This window comes from Scyliorhinus canicula, chromosome 3 (genome assembly GCF_902713615.1).
Source record: "Scyliorhinus canicula chromosome 3, sScyCan1.1, whole genome shotgun sequence".
In the NCBI taxonomy this organism is placed as follows: Eukaryota; Metazoa; Chordata; class Chondrichthyes; order Carcharhiniformes; family Scyliorhinidae; genus Scyliorhinus; species Scyliorhinus canicula.
In genome coordinates, this window is record NC_052148.1 from 161,863,250 (window position 1) to 161,890,612 (window position 27,363).

The following is a 27,363-nucleotide window of genomic DNA, read 5'->3' on the forward strand; positions in this document are numbered from 1 at the left end:
AAAGAAATAGTATTGCATGTTCAGAGCAGAACGTAAAATACCTGGTGTATCAAATGCATCTGGGTAACGCTTTCTATCTGTAGGCATTGAAAGCCTTGGGGTGAAGAAAGGTTGTTGTGAAAAGGTTCACAGATACTGGGAAGGGTTTAGTGAGGCAGTTGAGGCTCTCCGCCATTTGACACTGTACTGCGGACAAATTAGCAACCTGATTGCTGAGCAAACAGACGAACACGCTATCATTTCTACCCTTTCTCAGCTCCGACCAGTGCTTATTGGTGAGGAGCTGTGAGCCGCAGCAGAGGAAGGCATTCGGAGCTTGCTGAGCTGCTGAAATGTACACGGGACCACCCAGTTTGCCTGTCAAAACTCAGGAAGCAAAGCTGTGCCGAAAACGGTTTATCTTACCTTTTAATGTGTACGCTCTTCTGCTTTTACCCTCTTTCCTGTAATAACACAAATCCAAATGCCTTCACTTGCCCAGCTTCTGAAGGACACCTACAGGTGTTTTTGTCTGAGTGTTTTTGCCCCCCCCCCCCCCCCTCCACGTTTTCTATGGTTGTCGCGAAAATTGACATATTTATACATCAGCCTGCACATAGCGACATTGAATGATGTGATCAAGTCAATTGTATTTTTGTCCACCAACATGGTTTATGAAGTGCTTTTGGAATTCAGTCTTGAATCATTGGTAAATTTTGTTTACACGTGTGTTTTTTTTCCGTAATTCCCAAACAATGTTATTGTGGTATATGAGTGTTGTTTATCCACCTGTTTGTATGTGTGCCTCTCTAATATCTATTAAAATCTTATGTCTATCTATATTTGTGTGCTTTTGATATATGTTTATCTCGCCAACATACGTCCATGGCATGTCAAATATGTGTATGTATTTATCTACCGTGTACCTAACATTTGTATGTCTAATATATCCATCAAATATGTTGATCTAATACGTGTGTATAGAACATACATTGGGAACAGGCGTGCCTAATACACATGACCAGGTGTTATGTAAGCCTTCTTGTGACAATAAAGATTATTATTATTAACTGAAATGCATTTCATTAACTTATTTCGCTGTTGAATATACATCAGTGATTGCTAGGAAATTCTTACAAACTTGAAGGATGTTTCCAATGTATATTGAGATCCACAATGTATGAAGCAAAGACGTGCAGGTTAAGTGGATTGGCCATGCTAAATTACCCTTAGTGTCCAAAAAGATTAGGAGGGGTTATTGGGTGAGGGGGATAGGGTGGAAGTGAGGTCTTAAGTGGGTCGGCGCAGACTCGATGGGCCAAATGGCCTCCTTCTGCACTTATGTTCTATGTTCGAAGTGGGTAAAATACAGCTAAGACAGCCGTGCAACTAAATTAATGTTTTGAACATAATTGTTATATCTTCCTCTTACACAGGTTTCCAGAGCATTTTAAAACTACAAACCCAGGGTGCAGCACTTCCTTAAAATCCCCTTTCTGGACACCACCCTTGCAAGGGATGATCCCGAGCAGCCAATGAGGACACGCTGAACCAACCAGCCTCTTTGTGGTGGCCCTATAGGGTTCTACCTTTCGGTGGTGCGCCTGTCAATCATCCGAGGAGCAATGACAGGACAGGCGAGAGAAAGAGGCGAGTGAGAGCTTTGGAGTTGCCCTCCCTTAACACTCACATACAACGCCAAGAAGAAGCGATGACTTTCCAGCTCATCTCGCCGGCAGAGGACGGATATTACCGATAACTCCATAGAGGGAGGGGGAAGGGGAGCACAACTTTGATAAAAGTTCAAGGAGCATATATCATTTGTTAAAATGGCTGTTCGTGGTAACACCCTGACTCCGTTCTCCATCCAAGCTATCTTGACCAGAAAGGATGAGAGTCGGCACTCGAAAAGCCTGGACGTGTCCTGCTTCTCGCCTGCTACCTGTTGGAAAATGTTGAATGGTTTGAATTCCTGTTCAAAGGTGGCTGCCTCTCCTGGGGAAATCGAGGGAGGAGGGGATGTGCCAAGTGAGCAGCTCTGCTGTGACTCCGATTCAGGCGTCAGTGATGAAAATGACTGTAAAAACCATTCGGTCTGCAACTCGGAAAAGGAGCTGGAGATTTCTGCCGCATGTTCCTTACCATCGAAAGCAATGAAAGAAGCAGCAGCCAGTGGCAGCGAAAAGAGCGAGAGGGACGGTGGTCAGGACTTTCTGTGTAACGGGGCAATTTCAGCACATTTAGCAGGTAGCACACGTTTATTCGCTAATAAGTCTCTGCGATTTATGTCCATAACTCTTTCGTCCGCTTACAAGCTTTATAATTCCTCCGCGAACGTGCAGTAAATTTAGTTAGCGACGTTTAGAAAATGCCCCCCCCCCCCCCCACCCCCCAGAATGTCACCTTGTCACCTAGTTTAAACTCCAGATTGATCAATTGTTCGCGAAGATTTTATTTAAGAGGTGGCCCGCCGCAATGTAGAGATACATGGCCTCTGGGTGGATTATTAGAGAGATAGATGAATGCTATTCAGTTAAGATATTATTCTTCACTCCGCAGCTCCCAGCCTGGTTGAGGAAGACTGTAAATCTGACCAGAGCCCGGATCAGCCCAAGCAGAGGAAGAAACGCTCCAGGGCTGCCTTCTCTCACGCCCAGGTATTCGAGCTGGAACGCCGCTTCAACCACCAGAGGTACCTGTCTGGTCCCGAGCGCGCCGACCTGGCCGCCTCTCTCAAACTCACCGAAACTCAGGTTAAAATCTGGTTCCAGAACCGCCGCTACAAAACCAAACGCCGACAGCTCGCCGCTGACCTGATGGCTTCGGCCCCGGCAGCGAAGAAAGTGGCGGTGAAAGTGTTAATCCGGGACGATCAAAGACAGTACAACCCGGGAGAACTGCTGAGACCGTCGCTGCTTTCACTGCAGCCCTCATACCAATACTACCCGTTCACATACTGCCTGCCCGCATGGACAGTCGCCGCTTGCACGGGAACTCAATAGAACTCTTTTTATATTTTTAAGAACAAATTTTCAAATACGCGCCCTTAGAACTACAGTATTTATTTGCGTTGGTTTCAAAGTATAAGCTGCAGACTGGGTTCAGCAGATGGAGTTTCCATGGTATCCATGTCTTTGATATTTAATTCGAATCCAGTTTCAAATAATGAAAAGGCCGCTTGAGAGGAACAGGCAGAGAAAATGGTGCGGGCACACTCGTGTCTGAACGTCACTGAAGGGAGTCTGGAAATTTTGCCTTGGTTGGACATTATTTTCTTTTTTGTTTGCGAAGCAATGTGTGCTGAATGTATGAGAAGCATAGAGAAACCTCGGGTTGTCCCTCAAGTGCAAATATCTATAGAGATATATTTTGTTTTATTGTGCTTCCTGGCTCAGATCAGCAGAGGAAAGAGCAGAACATTTAACATTCTATGGCTGCTTTGGGTGATGTTTGTGAAGAGGTTTGCCCCAATCTCAAAACATTTCGATATGTGATTATATCCGAGCAGTATATAGGGGTAAGAATTTAGCACTTTCCGTTCTTTTCGATATTTAGTAGTGATTAGTGTGGGCGATCTTATTGCAGGCTTTTTTTTTGTAATAGCAGCGTGTAAAATTATAACTGGTTAATCGTTTCTCCTGAATGGATCCAGGATTTTGAAAAGAAAATTAGGAATGAATGTTTAAACACCCGCAGCACCAACATTACGGCGACAAAGGATGGCTCGATTCAGGATAGTGCATCTGCAGTTGTATCCCTCTTATGAAAGCGTGCGCTCTGCATTATTTCCAGTCTTAAAATAATAAAATTTACTATGACTAAAAAATGTGCCTTCTGGTCGCTTGCAAAATATCAAAGTTAATTAATAGCGGTCATACTATCTTGTTAAATGGGAGGTTTTAATGCAACGCTGCACACTTCATCAACCTATTATGCAAACTAAGACATTATACTTAGTGAAGTTGCAGATCCTAAGATAGCCAGGGTTATCTAGGTTTTTTAAAAAATATTAAACTTTATTTTTTCCCTTTGATCTATTTTGCAATTCGAAACTTTCAAAACCAATCCCTCGCGTGGAGCGTTAGAATGATCTAGGTAACTAAAGCTTCTTGAGAATTGGCTGATAGCGACTGCTCACGTTTAAAGGCCTCCACCGCAAACTGACTCATATCTTTGACACGTTGCTCCTTTGACAAAAGAATTATACTTAAGGTTTGCAGAACTGTATGGCAGGGGCGCAGCAAAAATAATAAAAGCTGATTTTGTGTGCGCATATTTGAAATGTAATTGACAAGGATCACCCGACAAGGTAACGCTTTCGAAATATTTATTTCCCCAAGTACCATTTCTTCAGAACATAACATTCATATTCATTGACGCTCATTGAACCAGCTCGATAATGATCGCATCCGATTTGATAACATGAAGGATTAGATGGCAAAAATAGAAATCGTGTATTGTATCGAACAGTGACAAAAACATTTCCCCATAATGTACTTTCCCAGTATCAATGGACAGTCCAATGACAGCAGGTTTATTACCCAACCATTTACAGCAATCAAGGAACCGGTTTAAAATTACAATGTACTCATTTCACTTCTCGATTAATAAATGTGTAAGATACAAACATTTGATGTGCAGCGACAACCAGATATTATCATGATTACAAATGCACAGAACTATAATGATCCCGTGTCAATTGGCTAATGAATAGTTTAGCCAATTTCTTACACAATAAGCCGATTTGATTCCACTGTGGATTGGAGCAACTTGTACATTAGAAGCTGTTATTCAGAAGACGCTGTTAAAAATAAATCATTGTGAATGTTAACTGGTAGATGGCGTCGAACCGGCCGAGTAGGCGTCGGTGCGGCCGAAAGGACAGGAAAACCCGGAAACATCCAAATTCGGTCGACTCATGCATTCAGTTTTGGGTATCAAAAGTTGGCACAGAGTTTGGACGTTCAGTACAATTCAAAGCCACGGGGCAGATTTGTGATTGACGTTTCTATTTGATTTGTTTTTTTAAAAACTGGAACCTACTTAAGGTATTCCCTGAAATAGCGAACGTAAAACCTTGCTTTCAAAGTTACCGATCGTCCTGTCCATCTGCGATGTATCATTTAAGTGATATTGCATTCTCAATTCGCAATACATTTTCTCAGGAATCTTTTCGGGATAACTGTTGCAGATGTAATTTGGGATTCTGTTATTTCTGCATTAAAAAATAAGTTTCGTGTGTCGAAGTGACTCTCCCTGTGGAATGTTGTGGCACATCAGGCCACATGTAGTGATGGGACCGATTACTGCATGGTAGATCGTAGGATATTTACGCTACATCAAGGATAATAAATCTGGCCCTTTCATTCCTGAATGTTTCGCAATGTGTGCAGTGGGAGAGCAAGTCGGTGCATTGACAGCGAATAAAGCCGCTGTACATAAACCAATACTCATTCTCCCTACTTTTATGTCACAATCCCTTGTAATACGAATCCCACTTTGTCGGCATGTTTGAACAAAATTACAACTAATAACGGCGTTAGTTCGAATGAACCCACTCAGTGTGTTGCCCTGAGCAAAAGGACAACCAGTAATTTCTATAACCAACGCTTGCGAACTGTGGGGTGTACAATAATAAGAATAGGCATTGTGATTGTGTGAGTTCAGGCGATCAGACACAGAGCACTCCTCACTCACTCAGCTTGTACTCTTTTGCTGACACACTCCCGAAATTAATGAATGAAGTTAACTCGTCTCCAATGAATTGTTTTAAGAGATAACACTGGTGTTGTCCCTGCTTGATTAATGTTACGGGGGCGGTGGGGAAACATATCTTTTGTGAAGGAAAGGCTGCGACCGGTGCCCCGAGGAGAGATAAATGATGCACTAATCCTTTATCGGAGTTAGCGACAAATCACCAATGCCATTATGTATATAGATTTATCTGCAGTGAAGTAGAGATTCTCTTGGTCAAACGATGGGTGTTGGGGCGTGGGGGGGGGGGGGGGGGGGGGGGGGGAAGGAGTAGACATGACCTGGTTTGTCCCATATAAGGAGCGGACTGTGATACCATCAGCGACCTGAAATATTGTGTACATCTTTTCTCACGAGCAAAGCATCAGAGTGGATGCCAGTTCTGTTATTGTGGCGGAAGTACGCACAGTTTTGCTGCTCTGCTCAATGCACAATGTTACTATCATCATTGGTGAAGACTTGCATCTGTTGTCAGTGTAACAACTTTTCATTTCTGCCCCAAAACAAAAATACTTCAGGAGTTGACATACGGTTACCAAACTATGGCCTGTAATCTGTGCAGAGAAGATTCAATACCTTCTACCCAGTACCGTTTTACTAACATCTGCGGCCTAATTTCAGCAGGTTCTATTTCTTTTTATACTTATATTTAGGTACCATTGTTTAACATAATGTGATATAGTAAGCTCGCTGGTTGCGGCTTCGATTTACTGCTCTACAATCTTCCGTGTTCATATTTACCCCATATGAATACTAAATTACATTTTGCAATGTACTTATTCAACTGTAATTATTTATACCACTGTCAGACGCACGCCTGTTGTATATTAGTGAGGCCGGATTTCTGAATTATATTTTACAGCAAAACGTATGAACGTAGGCAATATTATTAAACACATTATTACATATTATATAGCAGGATATCAATAACTGACTCTTAATTAGTGCATTGAAATTCATCTAGCTGCCCAATTGTGCGTGATCTCTTTTTAATCACATTTCAATGCAGACCATGAGGAACATATCCAGTATTATTAGCAAGGTTTCTGCCGTCTAGAGAATAGAAACGTATCCCCGATTGACTTACAAATGTAGCCACTAATTAATATCTTCCCGATTTCTGCAGTGTTAAACAATTTCAAAATCTCTGTGTTATAATCGAGCATTACATTTTATAAAGCGAATAGAAATAATTGAACAAAAATAGTCAAACAGGAATGATCATTACCAGCAATGTACTTAATTAATTGATTACGCCATGTGGGAGAATTGTGAGATTTCGACTGCATTGTAGCGACTTTTTTTTTACTTGGTTAATTTCAAATGTGGACTACTGCAACATCTGTGATCAACTAGATGCGGTTGATACAGTAACGGGGCTTCGCCGGCCATAGTAAGAGGGCGCGAATTAATCAATCATGGAAACTTATCATTTTGCACATCACACCTAAAGCCGGTGGCACCCTTTCGCTCTCCCGCACATTACAAGGTTCAGAGAGGTCCAAAGGCATTCCAAATAATGCGAGACATGCACCTGCATTTCCCCTTTACCCATTGTTTAGTTATGTGGTTAACGTGGCTGCATGGATACAATAGTAACGATGTGTCCACTCGTATATTCGTGCCCCGCTTGTGGGGAAAGGCGGAGAAAGACAATTAATTGCCTCAGGTAGTGTGGAATTGGTCAATGTTGCTACATGACTTCATATCAAGTGACAAAATTCTTGGAATGCAAGAATACAAAGGTACAAATTTCAGCTGTAAGTAAACTACGTTCAGCATCACGCCTTAATGGGGGGCATTAAACCCCGCTCAATCGGGCAAGTTGCAAGAAAAGCCACATCAATGATTCAAGCTGCAATGGTGCTGTAAGCGCAGTTACATTCCTTTGGAACACCGAGCGTAACATAAATGGGATGATCGATCGCGACATTTTTATTGTTTTATTAAGAACTGATAAAAAGCAAGTAACCCTTAATATTCGTTTATTGATCATTTTATCCTGCAGGACTTCCTTCAGAATGAATTGTGCAGATGCCTATTCCGAACCTGTTCTTAGTAGCTGTTATTAGGAAAACTTAAATTGATACTACGTTCGCCCCATTGGGAAATAGCTGAGAAGGCATTTGGATGGTAACAGGCGAACTATGAACGCAGTTATTAATCATATGACCGGCGCTTGATATAACGGTTTTGTTAACAATTGGGCTTTTGGCAGACGCCCACAACAGCAATATCATAATTTATTGCAAACTGAAAATTGTTTGCTTGGTAGCATGGGGAACTGTGAATAGCTTGTTCTTGTAAATGCAGAGATGTGATATATGCATGTTGTATGGCGACCGTACGGCTCTTCGCAATATAATCTGTCTTGTTTGTTTAGTTACTTTCTTCACAGCACTAGTTTCATCTGGATTACTCAAATTGCACTGATTTATTGTACGTTTGCCCTTTTTGTCATCGCTGCACCCTGCGTTCTGTCTGAACTGCTGTGCCTGGCCGACCACGTCCTACATTGTCAGTCTTGCAGGATTGCGTTTGGAACTTCATCTTTAAGACATGTCATCTGTAAGTTTGTGATGCACAAAAACAGGAAGCGTCTCTGGTATCCCAACAAGCAAAAGACCCTTGTTTCTTCCCTTTCCGGAAGCTTGCCTCTCTAACAATTTCTGTGTCCCTTTTAAAAGTTGCGGTCAACCAGAACGAGCCTGATGGGGTTCTCGGCTTGTTTTGAGAGCGTGTGTGGACAAGCAGCTGATTGTGAGGAGAGTGAGAGCTTCAGTGACTGGATGTGGGGATGCCCTGAGTCAATGGCGCGGCTGCTGTCCATAAACATCAATGCCTTCAGTGTGTCATTGAACTGATTGAATCAAGACTTGGGGAGGGAGAGTGCACGTTCCATCTCATCATTAATTCTCATTGATAAGCAGAGTTGGAGAATTAGCCCCAAATGCACGTAACAAACAATCTCACTGTGCGAAATGCGGACATAGATCTCGAAAGTAAATGTTTATCCCCCACCCCACCCCATTCCTATATGACAACAGCGACTTCAATTCAACAATACTTCATTGGATGTAGAGCGCTTTTAGACGTCAGGGGGTCGTAAAGGAGGTGCTGTATATCTGCAAGTTATTTATTATGAGCTTATTACAAAGTCGAGAACCATGTCATGCCAGAGTCCGTTTGCTTAAACTATTATTTAAAGACAATCAACTTTTGAAAAAACTTTGACCAGGTTGCTAATCTCTGGATGCAGCCACTGGTGAATTGTATTGAGAATTTAAACTGCAGAAACACGCGTCCCTTATTCCTTGGCCAATCGTGATCGAAACTCGAATTCCTAATATAACAAAGTTGATTTTCAAAATCCTAACCCAACCATGAAATGTCCCCAATCCTGTGATGACTATTCTTCGTTATACCGAATATAACCCAAGGTCAATGTTCACTTTATCGCAACAGGACATGTTCTAACTTTAGTGACTTTCTGGTTGTAAAATCTGGATTTCTGTTTATCTATGTCTCTGAACGAACGGTTAAGTGGGTTGGTTCCACCGAGATTTACTAATTTTCTTTCAGTGTACATCAATCCTGGTCTCACGATAACCCTGACGTTCAACTTCTTGACAAAATAGACGCGCCTTAATTCTGGTTTAATCGTACTTGTTCAATATAAAAATACATTTGCCATTGCGTTAAAATGCAATTGTATTTGATGGCGTCGAATCTAAAACGAGACACGCGCTCTTGCTTTAGAATCTATTTACTGAAACCACGAGTACCCCCCCCCCCCCCCCCCCCCCATCCATCATATCACCGAGTTACATCGAGTGCACAGCCCAGTAAGAGGCCGTTCGGCCCAATTGGCCTAGGCAGCGTTTAGGCTCCACATCATCCTTCTTCCGCCGTACTTCCACTGATCCTACCAGCCTGTCCTTCTACCAATTTCATCTTAATTTGTTTATCCAACTTCCCCTAAAAGGCGATTGTGCGAAATATGTCATCCTTGTGTATCGTGAAACCAATCCTTTTGTAAAACAATTTCTCTTGTCTCCCCATTTGGATTTATTAATGATTATAATTTGTGATTTCGATTACCTATAATTTTACATTCCCAGAGCATGTCCCCATGTCCACCCTTTCATTTCGTTAAAGATTGTTATCACGTCACCTCCCAGCCTTCTCTTTTCTAAAACAAAAACAGGCCTGTGCAACCTTTCCTCTAAATATATCCTCTCAATTCCCATTTCAACCTGGTGATTTTATTGTTGCATCTTCTACATCCTTTTTATAATGAGACCAGAATGGTGCACAGTACTCCGAGTGTGGCGGAAGCTAGATTGGACACCGGTTTAACACAATTTCTCTACATTTCAATCATCCAGAAATTAGCCCAGAGCTTGAGTTGCTTATTTTTAATGGCCCCTTAAACGGCCTTGTTACCTTTAATGATGCATGTACCTGTATCTGTAGGTCCCGTTGCTTCTTTACCCCGCTCAGACTCTTATTGTCCAAAAAATATGGCATCCTTATTCTTCCAAACAGAATACACCAACGCACATTTACTTCGATGTCAATGCTAAAACAGTCTTATTGGTTGACTTGTTTATGACGATGCAGTTACAAGATCGAAACAAATAACGCTATTTTTCAGTGAAGTTCCACGGAAACAGGGAACGAGTTTGGAGGCAGGCTGGATGTGAAGCGAAGTTTCTGAGGCTTGACTTCACTGAAAAATAGCGGGCTTGTCATGAAAGATACAGCGCCGCCAGCAGGACACTGGCCTCGCCTTTGCAGTGAAATTGCCGAGTGTTGCAACTGGATGCTGTTTACCTGCCGTTTAATATGAATCTGGTCCGTAGATTTAGTACCTTCGACATTTACAGAAAGTGTGAATTGAAATGTTACGAGTGCGTGTCGTAATAAAACAATAACTGTTGTGAACACTTTTTCTATAAAAGTCCCTCTAAAGATAGACATTGTAGCGTGTGGATGCGTGAACCGCTTGGAAACGTTTTCAATGCCACAGGACTCCGAAGCCAAAACCGAAAGCACCGATACACACATGTGTTTACACATACAAAAAGTATGGCACTTTACCCATGTGTTACTGAAGTGGGATGATAGCTTTGTTCTAACAGACTCAGCCCCTGGCGAGGCTGTGGATTCTGAACGGCTGACCAGTGAAGGGAAAGGATCACAAATGGACAGAGCAGTGTATATGTGGGAAAGTGCAGCTGCGCATTTCTTGCATTGCTCTATAGCCCCAACGATTCTATGAGGCACTGGGGGTGGGGGGGGCACACAAAATAACAACTATTTCGCCATTTTGTTGGAGGAAATAATATTTCAATAAATCGCCCCTTCTTACAGATGAAGAAATCTTGTCATTGAATAGAAAAACTACCAATAAAACCAGTTAAAGCCTTGACTTCAACTTGGATATACTGAGGGTTGTTTTTTCTTAAACGCTATCGATAGCAAATGAACATGACAGAGATAAACAGGGGTTACATTTCTTTTAAGTTAGCCAGTTGCTGCTTGAAGTATAGTTATAATGTGGAACTGCACTTTAATTTTTCATTTCCGATATTCAGCGATTTGAGAGCCCCAGTGTTAACCCCCGTGCAGGCAATAAAGTCCAAATGATCATGCGTTCAAACGCAGCATGACGCCTTTAAAATTGATTAGAATATAATCAAATACAATTCCGAGTTTTACCAAGCACGTGGATATCTCGGCTAAATTAGTTGCTATGCCGCATTAAATTTAAGGTGCAGGCCACATGATATTTGCAAGTATGAGAGTGATCTTTCATTCAAACTGCAACGCTGCAGTCTGTAGTTTCAGGGCACCATGGAGAATCGGGGCCATATTCAGGTAAATTAACATCGGCTGCGTTCCCATTTCTTTTAAAGGTACACAGATTGGGGAGAAAATAACAGTATCCACTCTAAGTTATTCAGTGATTCTGTGAGCGCGCCTGCCAATGAATATTTGTGTTAATTTGTGCTTCCGGATACTGCCCCAAATGAGACACTTCGGTTCTGCAACTTTATATGTTCTTGGATGTGATCCAGTTGAGAGAGAAAAAAATTCTTGCAGCAAATGAATCGGCAAAAATGTACGATTTCATATATCGACAATGAACCCATATCTATCAAAATATTTTAGAGTGGCAGGAGCATGCAATATTAATTGCAGCTCCACTTGGGTCTACGCTGCAGAACATTAAGTTTTGCAGTTGATTAGGTTATTTAGGTCAATTGAAATCAAGCGTTTCTTTTTAAGAATTATTATATGCACCCCAAAAGACGAAGGTAAGTCCTGTGGTTTACAAAGGTGGCAGAAATTTTCTCTTAATAATGAAAATTCATGATTGCGATGTTAACCGCATCTAAATGTACGCCGGTGGCGTTATTTTTTTATATAAGAGAATCCAAATGCAGTAATGTTTCGGGGGAACCAAAGGGGAGTCCACAACTTACCAATGAAAGAGCGGCCCTGTCTAAGCTAGAAACTATTCTCCTGTGTATGGTATGTATGGGAGGCTAGGCTTTGGGGACTTGGAGAGGTTTTTTAGCTTACAAAATAAGTACCTTTTATTGCACATGTCAGGCCATAAAAAAAACCCCAAGGCTGCAATTTTTTTTGCAGATGAGTACTATATTACAGGGCTGACAACATTTAGAAAACAAATTGTGCTTTGTTCACAATCAACTCAAATATTGTGCAGTCTCGAGACATTTTAGAGTCCTTCAGAAATGTCAGTTCGTGATGAAGATATTATTTGAATGATATGTAAAGTAATCGATCCGCGAAGCATACCCTTTCCACGAAGCTTGTCAATTTCAGCGTGTGGGATTTCAAACTAATTTTATGCCAGGCAGGATCGGCACGATTTTACTTCGAGATCAAAAATTCAGTTGAAATTCAACAGTTAAACGTCAAGATAAACACGTTCCACAAACGTTTTGTTTCTATCTCCTCTAACAGGATTAATTTTATGTATTATTCAGAATTTGAGACCATACAGAATGTGATACCATGCATCCCGTGGACAGGACATTCCCCAACAATTACATTGCAGCGACTCTTCAGACATAAATGCACAATATATGATATTAGAAAAATACTGGCTCTAAATTCTTAACCCGTCTCTGTTATTGTTTGAACAAGTATTCATTTTATTGATCAGTCCTTCCATTTTCTCGCTGACGGTCGGAGGGACAATTTAGAAAATTAGGCAAGATTTCTAAAAAGAATAAGCGCAATGGTAATTTTGCAACGGCATGTTGTTGCGGGTAGCCCTTTGCACACAACAGGTCAACGCAAAAGATATTTCACAAACACACAGCAACCAGGTTAATTAACGAGATATGATGCACTTGCGCACTTTAACAATTTAATTTGGGATGCAACAGACTATTGAGGTAACATCCAATACAACTTCTACCAATTGCAACTCAAGTTCTTACAAATTATTTCCACTTATTTTCACATTCTACAGAAACCGTGTTTGGTTAACATAACATGATTATTAGTATGCATTCAATGAAACGTATATAACTTCAAAATGCACAGACACCTTTCCAGTTTAGAAGTATACAGTATATCTGTGAGGATAATAATCAGTAATTTATCATAACCGCGGTTGATGCTGTCTCTGTTAAAGCAGATTCACGCTGAAGGCTCCGTCTATGCAGTCCATTTGTCACATTTTATAGCGTTAAGACAAAAACATGTTGGATAACGTTTCTGAAATGCTGAGCATAAAGGGTTCTTTAAAAACCCGCATAATTACACACGACCTAAATGGGGTAAATTCAATGTTTGCAAAGTATTCTCTAAGATTCGACACATTCATGATTCTATTCTATTTTACATGTTGATGGAACTGCTCTATATTCCCAAGTTTTGTAAATATTTTAATATAATATAGATTCATTAATAAAATGTTCGATTAGATGAGGACAGGTTTCATTCCCATCTCTGTGTGCACATGTACTCCTGTTATCAGCCGGCACTGAATTGTGCTGGGTTATCAGGTGACTGAAATGAATAACAGGGGAAGGAGCTGGCTGTAAAAGTGACAGTTCACAGCTCCGTCAAAAGATATGTTTCTATTAATATGGCACCTCGCCAAAGAGAATTTCTGTACACCTTTCTTTCGCTGCACTTAGATTAAGATACTCAAGGAGGGATGGGATCGCCAACATTTAGCCTTGTTTCTTCAGTAAATGGCTGCATGGAGCTATTCCTGCTTGGTGCCTGTTGAAATGAAAGAATATTAATTGCGGTCAGTGCCCCTGTTGGCGTCATTAATCATGGGGGGAAATCAAGGAGGCAGCAAGTCTGAAAGCAACAGACAGTCCACTCCGACAGCGCCGAGGCCAACAGGTGGTATCAAATCCTTCTTTAATGCGATGGACCAGAACCGGACATAGAGTTGTTTTCACTCCCCACAGCTTCAAGGCGAAACTTGCATTGTTTCCCAGCCAGCTACAGTGAAAACGTTTGTGCTTCGTTGTATTTACTCGCGTACAAGCGCCTCAAACACCAAACCGATTCATATTCAACCCCCACCCCCCCCCCCCCCCCCTCAAGTGGATTATCTTGTACCAGTTGCACGTTGATTTCCAACTCCTCTGTATATTTGTATTTGAATTGAATCTGCCCAATGACCCGCGGTACTGTTTGGTTTAAATGGAGCCTATTCATAAACCCAATATTACAGTATTCCTTTATTTCGGTTCTTCCAGAGGCTTAGAGCGACATTTGTAAAAAAAAACAAATGTACATTGTTCATTTCAAATTTCATAATTATTTCGACTCGGTAACCTTTCTCATTTTAAAGTTAATTAAATCAGATGACAGAAACAATTTTTCTTCCCGAGTCTCGCTATCCATAGGTTGTATTAAACACGTGAAGTTGACAAGAAAATTGTTGGAAAGGTGGGGGGGGGGGGGGGGGGGGGGTGGCGGAAGCGCCGTTTCAAACTAGGGCATAATTCGGGCATTTGCCGACCAGTTTGTGTGTGAGAATGTTCTTTTTGCTCTTTTCTATAAAAATACTGCAACAATTTTAATAGCTTTATTGTATATTCCTGTAGGATCTGGGAAAGTTGTAAATGTTCAAAGCAAGCATGTTATACGAGTAAACCGAATGTACTTGACAGCCATAATAGCACTTAATCATTAAAATTATTCTCAATTGCACAGACATGTTCCATTTGTTGTTCCATATCCCGTTTCACACTTAATGAACCCAAATTACCAGCGCGCCAACGCTAGCATTTTGACATGTAGCCCATGTCTATATGTTTCTTATTCCATTAATCATTATATTTTGACTTCCCCATTTATTGCTTTGTAAATGCCACTCAAGCAACATATTAATATGATCTCTTAGTTCTTCGAGAAATATTTTACGCCAAAACATCCAATTTTAAATAATTTATCGGCGACATATTTGACGGGAATATTTTCCCTTCCATTCCGTCATATCACAGCCTAATTGATTTTTTCCCCCAGGTTTCTTGACATTCGAGAAGGCAAGTGCAACAGAAGAAAATGTTCAACTTTTTTAAGACAGGAAGTTTTAAAAAAATCAAACGGAGATACATTTCTCTGTTTTTTTAATAAGTGAATACTTATCTGTGTTTATTTCTAACACGCCGTTTATCGCGTTGCTGTCAATATTCTGTCTTAACTCCAGACTGAAATTCGCTGATTGCTCGATAACACGATGGGGTTACAGAAATAGGCTCAATATGTCCAGTTGAATTAACCCAACATAAATTGATATTAATCGAAATGACAGGCTAATCGACTGTGTTCTAGAGTTTGTGGCAAAGGGTGGGAATTATTTTGTAATATTAACGTGAAAGGATGATTAGTGAATCAAACTAAATGGTCTAATAGCATAAATTAATGTATCTATTAACATACCTAACAATACAACCCCGTTTATGGCTTTTCCACTCACTCCGATATTTTACAACAGTCTTGCTGTTGGTAATATACGAAATCGTGCATCATGCAGTAATTTTCTTTAGGGTAGAAAGAACCAAATGATAGTGGAAAATAAATTTGACCCTTAACGTTATTTTCTCCCATAGCTATTAAAACACATATCTGACCATCTTCTTTGATTAAAACAGCGACTATTTAAATCCACTAAATGAACATTGGTGGAAATAGTGGTTGTTTGAACTGATCTTTTACATTTCTATCTATCTATCTGTCTATCTGTCTGTGTCTATCTATATATCTATCTTTCTATCTATCTATCTTGAATGATAGCTATCACACTGTTCATTTAGATTTTTTGTGTGGAAGGCTGCAACTATGTTGTATGTCTCTAGCTACTTTAGAATAATAATGGCGTTTCCAGATATTTCAATGCCACGGCTTGTGCTCCAGAAATTTAAAGAAAAGAAAATCAACTTATGAAATAGGTTAGGTAATCTGACACTTTGAATATGGAACCCAGGGGATGGCTTCGGTGTGAACACGGCGGTGTTCTTAAAACCCAATAACACTGTACACTTTAACGCGTATCACACCATCTAGACAGTTTGAAATGCTGAGTGGTTCAAAACGGCCTCTTTTAACGCAACACAGCAAGTCACATTTCAACAATTCATCCTGGGCTTATTCAATCGTAAATTTGATGGAGTTATTTTGTAATTAACACTATGCACTTTTGACAGCACCCCAGTATGTGATATGGCACTTCATTTTGGCTGTTTCTATGGATTGCACCGTAAACTAACAAAATAAGATTGTGTTTGAACATCCAATTCGAACCTAACATTTCCCAAACAGAAGGCCAACTGTCTGACCTGCATAGGGTCATTTACGGCCATAACACTGTGATCTTGGTACGGATCTCGCTCCAAGCTAACGCCAACAGATGGCAATGTATCGTAAAGTTGGTCCGACTGTGTAAAATAGAAAACAAAGTACCCTAAATACACACTTAATATAAACTTCCCAAAAGTTAAAGAAACAAATATAATCACAAAGTCCATATGCATTTAGATTCTCTAATCAAACGTGACCGTTAACTACGCAAATCACAATTGTTAAACATGGAAAGGAGCAGAAGGCACAGAAGGAGCCATCAACCCATAGCGTCAGTGCCTTTTTAAAACTTTATTTTACTTCTTTTACTTTCTGCTAGTTTAATTCAACACGTCCATTGCACACGGGCGTTTACTTGGACTAATGGGCGACTTGTGAATTCACTTGTGCTAAAACTGAAAGCCAGCAACACGACAGAGTCAAATGATCTGGAAAACAGACAGCGCGATGAAAATGTTAGTTCACAACAGAGAGAAGGCAGCTGGGAGAAGCTCTTCAGCTGGGGCACGGGCCATTCAAAGTTTTGACTAAAATCAACTCAACGGCAACAACACTCGTTATTTTGGCATATATTCAGGCCTGTACAATGTATGTACGTCTCTGCTCTGCCCAATGAATTCTTATATGGCAAATTTCCTTGAAACTTTCAAACTCGAAAAGCGTGTGCAACCACAAGTTGTGCCATCGCGGCAACATGTTTTATTATTACGGGCCAATGTGAAGTATGGAAACACCCAGGGCCAAAGGAATATGTAAAACGTTTCCCAATTCATATAATCATAGAATCCCTGCAGTGCAGAAGGAGACCATTCAGCCCATCAAGTCTGCAACAACCTTCGAATGAGCACCCTACCTAGGCCCAATCCCCAGCTCCATTCCCTTAACTTCATCTAATATTTGAAGGCTTATGGGCAATTTAGCATGGCCAATCCACCTAACCTGCTGGTGTTTGTGGGATGAAACCGGAGCACCCGGAGGAAACCCACGCAGACAGGGGAGATCGTGCAAACTCCATACAGTCACCAAGGCTACCCGTTGGACCCGGGTCCCTAACGCTGTGAGGCTGAGCCATCATGCTGTCCAATCAAAAACTAAATGTTGCTTAAATGCTTCTGTAATCATTGATTAAGCTTTGATGGAGCTCATTCACTATGTACAAATATACTCCTCACAAGGATAGGTTAACGTGAGCACAATTAGGGATATTTGTTCCGATTAAAGTTCACATCGACCTTTAGCTTGATTCTCTCTAATTCCTGCTGGTGGACCTGCTGGGTATTTCCAGCATTTCCACTTTGTATTTCAGATGTCCAGCACCCACAGTTTTTTGTATTGTAGTGATGCTTATTGAAGTTGGACGCCATTTATTTTGTTTTGATTTCAAGAGGCAGTCTGTTTTCATGAAAATTTAAGCTGGTTGGCTTAATGCTTTCTTCCAGCTAAAAAAAATGTGAACTCAAAAAATTCTGTTGCCTTTATGCCCCATACCATGAAATAGCTGGTGGCCAGGGAGCTGCATTAACATCTTTGAAAGTCAAATCTGATTTTCCTAAGAAAGGTTGTTACAGATCAAACGTTATGTACAGTTATTCGGACACAACCATCATTTATTTTTTTGGGGGGGAGGGGGCGTCGATCATAGATTCCACTTTAACTGCTCAAGAGATGTGATTAAATAACAAATATTATGCTTCTTCACGATGGGACCTTTCAAAAGATATTGCTATAACTACAGAAAAATAAAAATCCCAAAGCCCTGAATTAAAAGGACCTGACAGTAAATGAAGAATAATTGATTAATAACTTTTTAAAATGGGCTTTTTGCTAAAGAATGCACAATTCATGTAACAGAACAATTAATTCCTATTATTTTGACACCTACAGTATATTTGATTGTTTTAAAAACAAATAGGCAATTCCTGGATATTTCAAGAAATGCAGATTTGACTTTGTGAACATATATTCTCTTGCAGATAATAGAGTTTGATTTACTTTAAGTGTTCAATTAAGAATTGAACAAAATAATTTCATAGGATAATCTTACAAAGATTTTACTTAGAAATAATAAAAGTTTTCATGTCTACTGCAATAAAACCTCTTTTGTGGTTTTCAGTAAAAATAATCCTAGGTGGGATACATTATGCAGAATATTGTTTTGCAAAATACAGCGGTAAAGCACTTGGAGTAATATGCTCCACCTGGAATCATTCTTACTTAAAAAATTGTCCATGGTGAAGTCAGCTGAAGAGCACAAGGCAAAATTAAATTATTAAGATGCCAAAATAACATTGTTGCAGGTTGGATATTTTCAGCTGTGATTTCGAATAGTAGGCAGAAAGTTGTGTACGAATAAATCATTATGATTAACAGTATGATTTTAAAATAATACATATGTGGATTTATTCCCCTTTTAATCCCAGCTTTCAGAAGGCAGCTATTTGTGTGCCAGGGAATTCATTCCTAATTTTACTTCTGACACTAAACGTCTTTTAAAAAAATATAAATTTAGAGTACCCAATTAATATTTTCCAATTAAGGGGCAATTTAGCATGGCAAATTCACCTAGCCTGCACATCTTTGGGTTGTGGGGGCGAAACCCACACAAACACGGGGAAAATGTGAAAACGCCACACTGTCAGTGACCCAGAGGCGGGATTGAACCTGGGACCTCGGCGCCATGAGGCAGCAGGGCTAACCCAGTGCACCACCGTGCTGCCCTCCAACCATCTTTTAATCATTCTGGGTTAAACTGCTCAATTGATACATAAATAGGGGTAGTTTTAAACAATGGTCTTACATCCACTGAGGCAATCAAAAGGGTGACTGTTTTTGTAATGTCTTCAATTCTAAAATTGTGTTAAACAGAAATATGCAATCCCCTCTTGGGGATATACATCATGGAGTCAGAGATATACTAATGGCATTTTCTAATTTGTATTTACTACCTATTTGACAAAACATTTGATCAATTCACTTTTGCAGGTAAACTATCTTAATTCTTGGATGATGTTACGACAGATATTGATCCATAAAAAGTTAGTCTGCACCAAAACTATGTAGAGGGTTCAATCCGTTTCACTTTCTGAGCTTTTATGAATAAAGCATGTTTTGTAGCATGTGAATGTGAACATGCAAAACTGTATTCACTGAAAATATTATTACCTGCAATATATAACCTCTCATATTAAAAATGTATACCAGCAAAGCAAAACAGACTAGAACAAACAACTTTGTTACTCACAAATCCGATGCTTGAAATGTAAATTACCGTACTGCTGGGACACCAATAATCTGGTGCAGGAATTATATGTTCACTCACAGGAGCATGTTAATGGTACTTCATTAAAAATAGATTTTCAATTGTTTCCATTAAGCTATATCAAGGTTCGATTCCACCTTCACCGTCACTGTTGCTGGGTCAAAATCCTGGAGCTGCCCCCTTCAAAGCACTGTGGGTATACACCACAAACAGTTCAACTCTCAAGGGCAATTGGGGATGGGCAATAAATGTTGGCCTAGCCAGCGATGTCCAGATCCCGTGAAATAATTAAAAAAACACTACCAATAATTTTGCAGTCCTGTCACTCAGTCATGAATGGTAGTGAACAATTAAACAACTAACTGGAGGATGTGGCTCCACAAATATCACTATCCTCAATGCTCAGAGAGCCCATCACATCAGTGTAGTTTAGAAGGCTGAAGCATTTCTAACTATGTTCAAACAGAAGTGCCAAGTGAACAATCCACCTCGGTCTCCTCTTGAGGTCCCTTGATCACAGATGCCAGTCTTCTGCCAATTTGATTCAATTCACATGATGCCATGCCCCTAGCCAGGCTGCTCCAGTACAGCTACAACACTGGTATCTGTTCAGCAACGTGCAAAATTGCCCAGGTAAGACCTGTCCACAAAAAACAGAACAAATCTAAGTGGCCAATTGCTGCCCCATCAGTCTATCCTCGGTTGTCGACAAAGTCATGGATGATGTCATTGAGAGTGCTATCAAGCGACACATTCTCTGCAATAATCTGCTAGCAGGGCAGCATGGTGGCACAGTGAGTTTGCTCTGCTGCCTCACGAAGTCCCAGGTTCAATCCCGACTCTAGGTCACTGTCCGTGTAGAGTTTGCACATTCTCCCCGTGTTTGCGTGGGTTTCACCCCCACAATCCAAAGATGTGCAGGTTAGGTGGATTGGCCATGTTAAATTGCCCCTTAATTGGAAAACAAAATAAATAATTGGGTACTCTAAATTTATTTTTAAAAAATAATAATCTGCTAGCTGATGCTCAGTTTGGATTTTGCCAGGACTATTCAGATACTGATCTCATTGCAGCATTTGCCCAAACGTGGACAAAAGAGCTGAGCTCAAGAGATGAAGTGAGGTGAGAGTGACTGTCTTCGACATCAAGGCAGCATTTGACCAAGAGTGGCATCATAAAGCTCTAGTAAAACTCGAGTAAACGGGAGTCTGGCTGGAGTCACGTTGAGCACAAAGGAAGATAGAATCATAGAATCCCTAAAGTGGAGAAGGAGGTCATTCAGCCCATCAAGTCTGCACCGACCTGCTGAAAGAACACCCTACCTAGGCACACTTCTCCACAACCCTACCTAATCGTTGGACACTAAGGGGTAATTTACCATGTTTATGGTAGTTGGAGATCATTCCCGGCATAGATTTATATGCATCACCAATGCACAGTGGCAGCAGTGCGTACCATCTACTAGATTCACTGCAGGAACTCACCAAGGCTCCTTGGGCAGCATCTTCCAAACCTACAACCATTAACAACTAAAGGCTAAAGGAACACCATGACCTTCAAATTCCTCTCCATGTCACACACCTTCCTGATTTGATACTACATTGACTTTCCTTCACTGTCACTGGGTCAACATCTTAGAACTCTCTTCCTAAGAGCACTGTGGTTGTACCTCCACCATTTGGAACACAGTGGTTAAACAAGGCAGCTCATCACCACCTTCTCAAGGCCAATTAGAGATGTAGAATAAATGCTGGCCGAGCCAGAGATGCCCACATCCTGTGAAATAAGCAAGACAAATATGGAAAATATTTAAAAAGGAGCAGAATGTGTAGGGCATGTTGTTTTTTTCAAGTATTTCCATATTTAGTGGATCCTAATGCATTATTCAATTTGGTGTATAAATGCACGTTCTGTCAATTTTGCTGTGTTTTTGTTGCCAGAAACTTGTATTGAGCAACTTCCCAGTGGTTGCTGATACTTTGTCTATGATGTGATTTTGGTTGAGTTTTCAAACTTGGATTATTGTGCTGGTTACTGTGAAGTGCAGATCTATTTTTCAGTTCAAAATTGGAACAAAGGTTTGTGTTGGAGTCATGTTTTGGCTAATGTAAATATTATATAGCAACTGAAAAAAAAGAAAAAAACATGCTATGTATATGGAAATGAATATTTCTTAATAACATTTTTTATTTTTACATTTCTATTCTAAAAATATTTATCTCCTCCTGGCAATTATGGGATTACTATGGAAGTAATACTATGGATTGGCACAGTGGTTCGCATTGCGCCTCACAGGCACCAAAAATCCAGGTTCAATTCTGGCTTTGGGTGATTATCTGTGTAGAGTTTGCACTTTGTCTCAGTGTCTGTGTGGGTTTTCTCCGGGTGCTCCGGTTTCCTCCTACAGTCCAAAGATGTGCAGGTTAGGTAGATTCGCCATGATAAATTGCCCCTTAGTGTCCAAAGATGTGTACGTTAGTTGGGGTTATGGGGTTACGGGGATAAGGTGGGGGCCTATGTGGGATGCTTTTTCAGAGGGTCGGGCAGACTCAATGGGCCAAATAGCCTGATTCTGTACTGTAGGAATTCTATGATTTCTATGACTAATGGCCAGTGCATTGGAATGTCAACACAGGCACCCTAAGGGAGAAGGAACAAGGGGAAAAATCTTAACTTTATTGTCACTGACTGTGAGTTAGTGGTAAATAATAACATGGGAACACTATCTAGGATGATGGATTTGAATCAAGACTGGTGTATGAGGGCTGGTACTGATAATGACAAATGACATCTATTATAGCTTTAAGGGCTAAATCGGGGTGAGATTCGATAGGCAAAAGAAGAAGGCGTTATTATTAGAGGAAAAATAAACAATCATGAAAACAAAAGAGTGGGAGGACAACAAAGGAATGGAAAGATGTGGGAGTAGTAAAGGGGAAAAACAGAAAGATTAAAGCATATATCAAACAGATGGAACAATTAAAAGCTATGGAAAAAATGAGTTATGTCTTCCAATGCTAAGTAGGAACACAGTTCATGCACCATTTGGAGAGATTTTATTAGAGATGCTTTGTTGGAGCATTAAAGTGATGAGAAGGAAAGAGTCGTTTGAGCTGGTTGAGTCCAATGGGTGCAAAAGCCCAGAAGTCCTGTTGCTTGTTTATCCTCTGGAGAGTGTCCAAGTGAAGAGAAGAAATATAAGCAGTGAATAAGAGACGTGGCTGCCACATTTATGTGTTCACATTATTATGATTTATTAACTATGCTTGACTTGACACATGTACCAGAATAAAACAGTTTTATTGCAGTAAAAACAACAACAAAAATAATATTCTGGTCAGTTCGCATCTCCAAGAGAAAGACAGATTAATATTTCTGCTACGAACCTTCATCAAACTTGCACGGTCAGCAAGAGAACTGGTCAAAACAAAGAGCTGAGAGAAGATTCATTGCATTGTGATTTATGGCCAATATTCCGAAGAGGTTATCATGCAATGCGTAAGCAGTAATGGAGGTCAAATACAAGAATGCTTCCCATCACAAAATATATTGAATTGATGCCCAACAGCTTAAAATGGCTTATTTATGTAAAGGAGTATGAATAACATGTTAATGTTAAAAGATGATTAAAAAATAATCAGGACAAATGACTGTTTTTTTGTCGGGGGGTGGGGGGGGTGGGGGGGGGGAAGAGCTTTAACTGAGGGTATTTTAAATTTGAAATCTGTTTATAGTCACCTTAGAGAAGAGGTCTAACTATATTAATTTTTTAAAAATTGTCCTTTCCCATTGATGACTAAGTGTCACATTCAGGCAATCAGCTAGTTTTGAAAGCTGGAGTTCCTCTCAGGGAAGTGGCTACCTTTTATTTAAAACTCTGGGCCAAACCGCATAGCACGCAACTGGTCATCCATTCCGGCAGCACAGAAGACCTCACAATTTAATGACCCGGTTTCTTTTGAATCCAACCGGTGAGCCGTGGACATCAAACAGACATCTTGTTAATTTTGGGCCACAGATTGGTTGGGAAGACAAGGTTGTGGGGGACGAGGGTCAAGGATGGTGAGGATCAGCAGCGGCCAGCACTATTTGTGTGGAGTTAGGCAAAGAACAAGCTCCCAAAAACATAAACATAAAGGGAATGAAGGGATCCAATGATAGATTTACATGAGGAAAAATGGGAGGAGGGGCAAGTGGAGCATATTGGAGCAAGTGGGGTGGCATGCTGGCACAATGGGTAGCAGTGTCCATTATGTTCTGCTGCTTAGGCTGCAAAATGGCATTACATATTGCATACTTAGCTCATGCATCTCTTAATATTACAACTGAAGTCCACATTGGTTAGAGTGTGCAGTTCTGGTTGTCATCTTATAAAAAAGGATATAGAGCCAGTGGAGAGGGTGCAAAGAAGATTTACAAGGATGATACCAGAAATGCATGGATCTACATACTAGGAAAGAAACGCAGGCTAGATCTATTTTCTCTTAAAAAAATGAAGGCTAAGGGGTGACCTAATCAAGGTGTTCAAATTGTGAAAATCTTTAATGGAGTGGATAAAGGGTTTCCTCTTGTTCAGGAGTGCATTACTAGAGCTCAAGATAAGACAGTAACTAAGAAATCCAAAAGAGTGCCGAGAATGTGGAACCCACTACCAAGGAGTGCTTGAAGTAAATAGTACAGATGCAATTAAGGGGAAGCTCGACAAGCATTTGAGGGAGAAGGGAATGGAGAGATACAATGATAGATGTATATGAGGAAAAATGGGAGGAGGGGCAAATGGAGCATACTGGAGCAAGTGGGGTGGGACGTTGGCACAGTGGGTAGCAGTGACCTGGGTTCAATTCCAAACTTGGGTGACTGTGTGGAGTTTTCACATTCTCCCCGTGTCTGCGTGGGTTTCCTCCAGGTGCCCCTGTTTCCTCCCACAGTCCAAAGATGAGTGGATTATGTGGATTGGCCATTCTAAATTGTCCCTTCGAGTCCAAAGGTTAGGTGACGTTATGGAGTTACAGGGATAGGGTGGGGGGAGTGGGCCTAGATAGGGTGCTCTTTCAAAGGGTTGGTGTACACTCCATGGGCTGAATTACCTCCTTCTGCACTGTACAGATTCTATAATTCCATTCTACGATTCTACAAACACAGGCATAGACTGATTGGGTGGACTTGCCTGTTTCTGTACCTTGTATCCTATATAAACATAAGAATGCAATTAGGAGCCCAATTTTGTTGAGTAAGACAGGAAAGTGCAGCTAGTCATGAGCAGGTCTCTTTTAAAATGATAGTAGCTGCAGTGTCAGCGTTTACAGAATGGTAAGTCTGTTAACCCCACTGTGTGAAACATACAGCCCCATTAATGCCAGTTTAAAAGAATTAAAATTGACATCCTAGATTTAAACTGTTTCCATTGTAACTTGGTTGACAAACATAATCCTCGGCAATTAAGAGTGTGTGTTGTGAGATTCAATTTGTGGTCAAGTATGTGTATTACTGGGCAAAGGTCTCTACCCTGAGATTAATTAGCTTCTTTCTTTCACCATGAATCTCAACTAGGCCAATGTTTTACCACACATTAAAATAAACAAATTTGGACATTGGAATATATTCCTCTCTTCTAAAAGAGGATGTATGAATGGTTCATTCTTGGGTCATTATGGCATGACTGAATTCTTCAAAGCTTCTTTCATTTTTTAAGGAAATGAATGGCATCTCTGTGGTTGACCCATCACTTCCCCAGGAGAGTAGACATACTTTTCCGCGTGTGCATGCACTCTACAAAAAGCAAAGCTTTCTTGGTTAAACAGGAAAAGCTAGATGCATAAGTTTGAAACCTGCATTGGACTAGTCACATTGGGCGGGGTTCTCTGGCCGAATGATCCGCCCGGTGAAGGAGAATCCCACCCAAGGTCAATGGAGTTCTCCATTGTCGGCGTCTCGCCCGTGGCGTTCTTGTGGCAGACGGGGAAGAAGAATCCAGCCCATTGATAACCTTTGTGGACTAATTTCATAAAAGATTATTTTTTCTTTGGCAATTCTGACTGCTAAATATAGGCACAGACATATACATAGAAGTTACAATGTAGAAGGAGGCCATTTGGCCCATCGAGTCTGCACTGGAAAGACCAACCTACCTAAGCCCACACCTCCACCCTATATCCCCACAACCTAGAAACCCCACCTAACCTTTTTTTGGACACTAAGGGGAAATTTAGAATGGCCAATCTACCTAACCTGCACATTTTTGGACTGTGGGAGGAAACTGGAGCACCTGGAGGAAACCCACGCAGACACAGGGAGAACGTGCAAACTCCGCACAGACAGTGACCCAAGCCGGGAATCGAATCTGGGACCATGGAGCAGTGAAACAACTGTGCTAACCACTGTGCTACCGTGAAATATGTGGCAGTTGAACATATTGAGGACTCAAATGATAACATTTAATTTTGTTGATTTATTATTTCAGTTTTACCATCTTTCGTAAATCAAGCCAAGAGATTGAAACATATTTTGAGCAATTGTTTTATACTTGATTTATGAAAGAAGATCCTTGACCCTCTAAATAACACCAGTTATAAAACTCCATTGTCAAGTGAGCTAAAAGACAAGAATTACCAAGCAGAAGATAATATTTGATATTAAAGAGTATGGAAGGTAGGTCTCTCTTTGGAATTACCATAAATCTATTAATTCTGTGTTCAATACAGAATCACCTGAAAAAAGTGCCTGAACAGTAATAAAAAAATCTCAGCGGTGTTTCCCAAAATAATTCAACAATGCCAAAAAGTTATGCTTGAACTCCTAGGTTTGGGGAGTTAGCAGAAGAGAAGAGGCTTATGCAGTGGGATTCCTGATGGCCAAAGAAGATGACTAGCAGCACTGAATCTGGTGAGTATCTTCAAAAGTACTTTTATACTGTTGTTTATTTGGCTCAGATTCCAGGAAACTTATGTCCATGAGTCAGCTCCTCAAGTGAGTCAGCTCACCATGTTTATACTGCTAAATCTGACTCTTTTTCCAGCTGCAGAATCTCAGATTTACAAAAAAAATTAGATTATAAATCTGCTGCAGGAGTAAGGATACTACATTTAAAGAAAGATTTGCATTCATCTAGTGCCTTTCAAGTGCTCAGGATCTCCAAAAGTGCTCCTGTAGCATACATTATCATGATCATTTGCAAATTTGACATTTTTATGTTTGTCCTGGTAAGTGCAAGATAGGGCAGCATGGTGGCACAGTGGTTAGCACTGCTGCCCCACAGCTCCAGGGAATTGGGTTCAATTCCGGCCTCGGGTGACTGTGTGGAGTTTGCACTTTCTCCCCGTGTCTGTGTGGGTTTCCTCTGGGTGTTCCGGTTTCCTCCCACAGTCCAAAGGTGTGCAGGTTAGGTGGATTGGTCATGCTAAATTGACCCTTAGTGTTCAAAAGGTTAGGTGGGGTTACTAGGTTATGGGGATAGGGTGGAGGCATGGGTTAAAATAGGGTGCTCTTTCCAAGGGCCGGTG

The 27,363-nt window shown here is 40.7% G+C and overlaps 1 protein-coding gene across 1 annotated transcript; it reads left to right on the forward strand.

The window, feature by feature from the left end:
• Positions 1-1,588: 1,588 nt before the first annotated feature.
• Positions 1,589-3,805, forward strand: nkx3-2 (NK3 homeobox 2). The gene is made up of 2 exons (XM_038791629.1): positions 1,589-2,226; positions 2,539-3,805. The coding sequence occupies exons 1-2, from the start codon at positions 1,809-1,811 to the stop codon at positions 2,979-2,981; spliced, it is 861 nt and encodes a 286-aa protein (XP_038647557.1). The 5' UTR covers positions 1,589-1,808; the 3' UTR covers positions 2,982-3,805.
• Positions 3,806-27,363: the final 23,558 nt, after the last annotated feature.

Bases quoted from the DNA above. Each gene is read 5' to 3' on its own strand.
- nkx3-2 (XM_038791629.1), top strand. From the start codon at position 1,809: ATGGCTGTTCGTGGTAACACCCTGACTCCGTTCTCCATCCAAGCTATC. The intron at 2,227-2,538 runs GTAGCACACGTT...TTCACTCCGCAG, and splicing joins AATTTCAGCACATTTAGCAG to CTCCCAGCCTGGTTGAGGAA.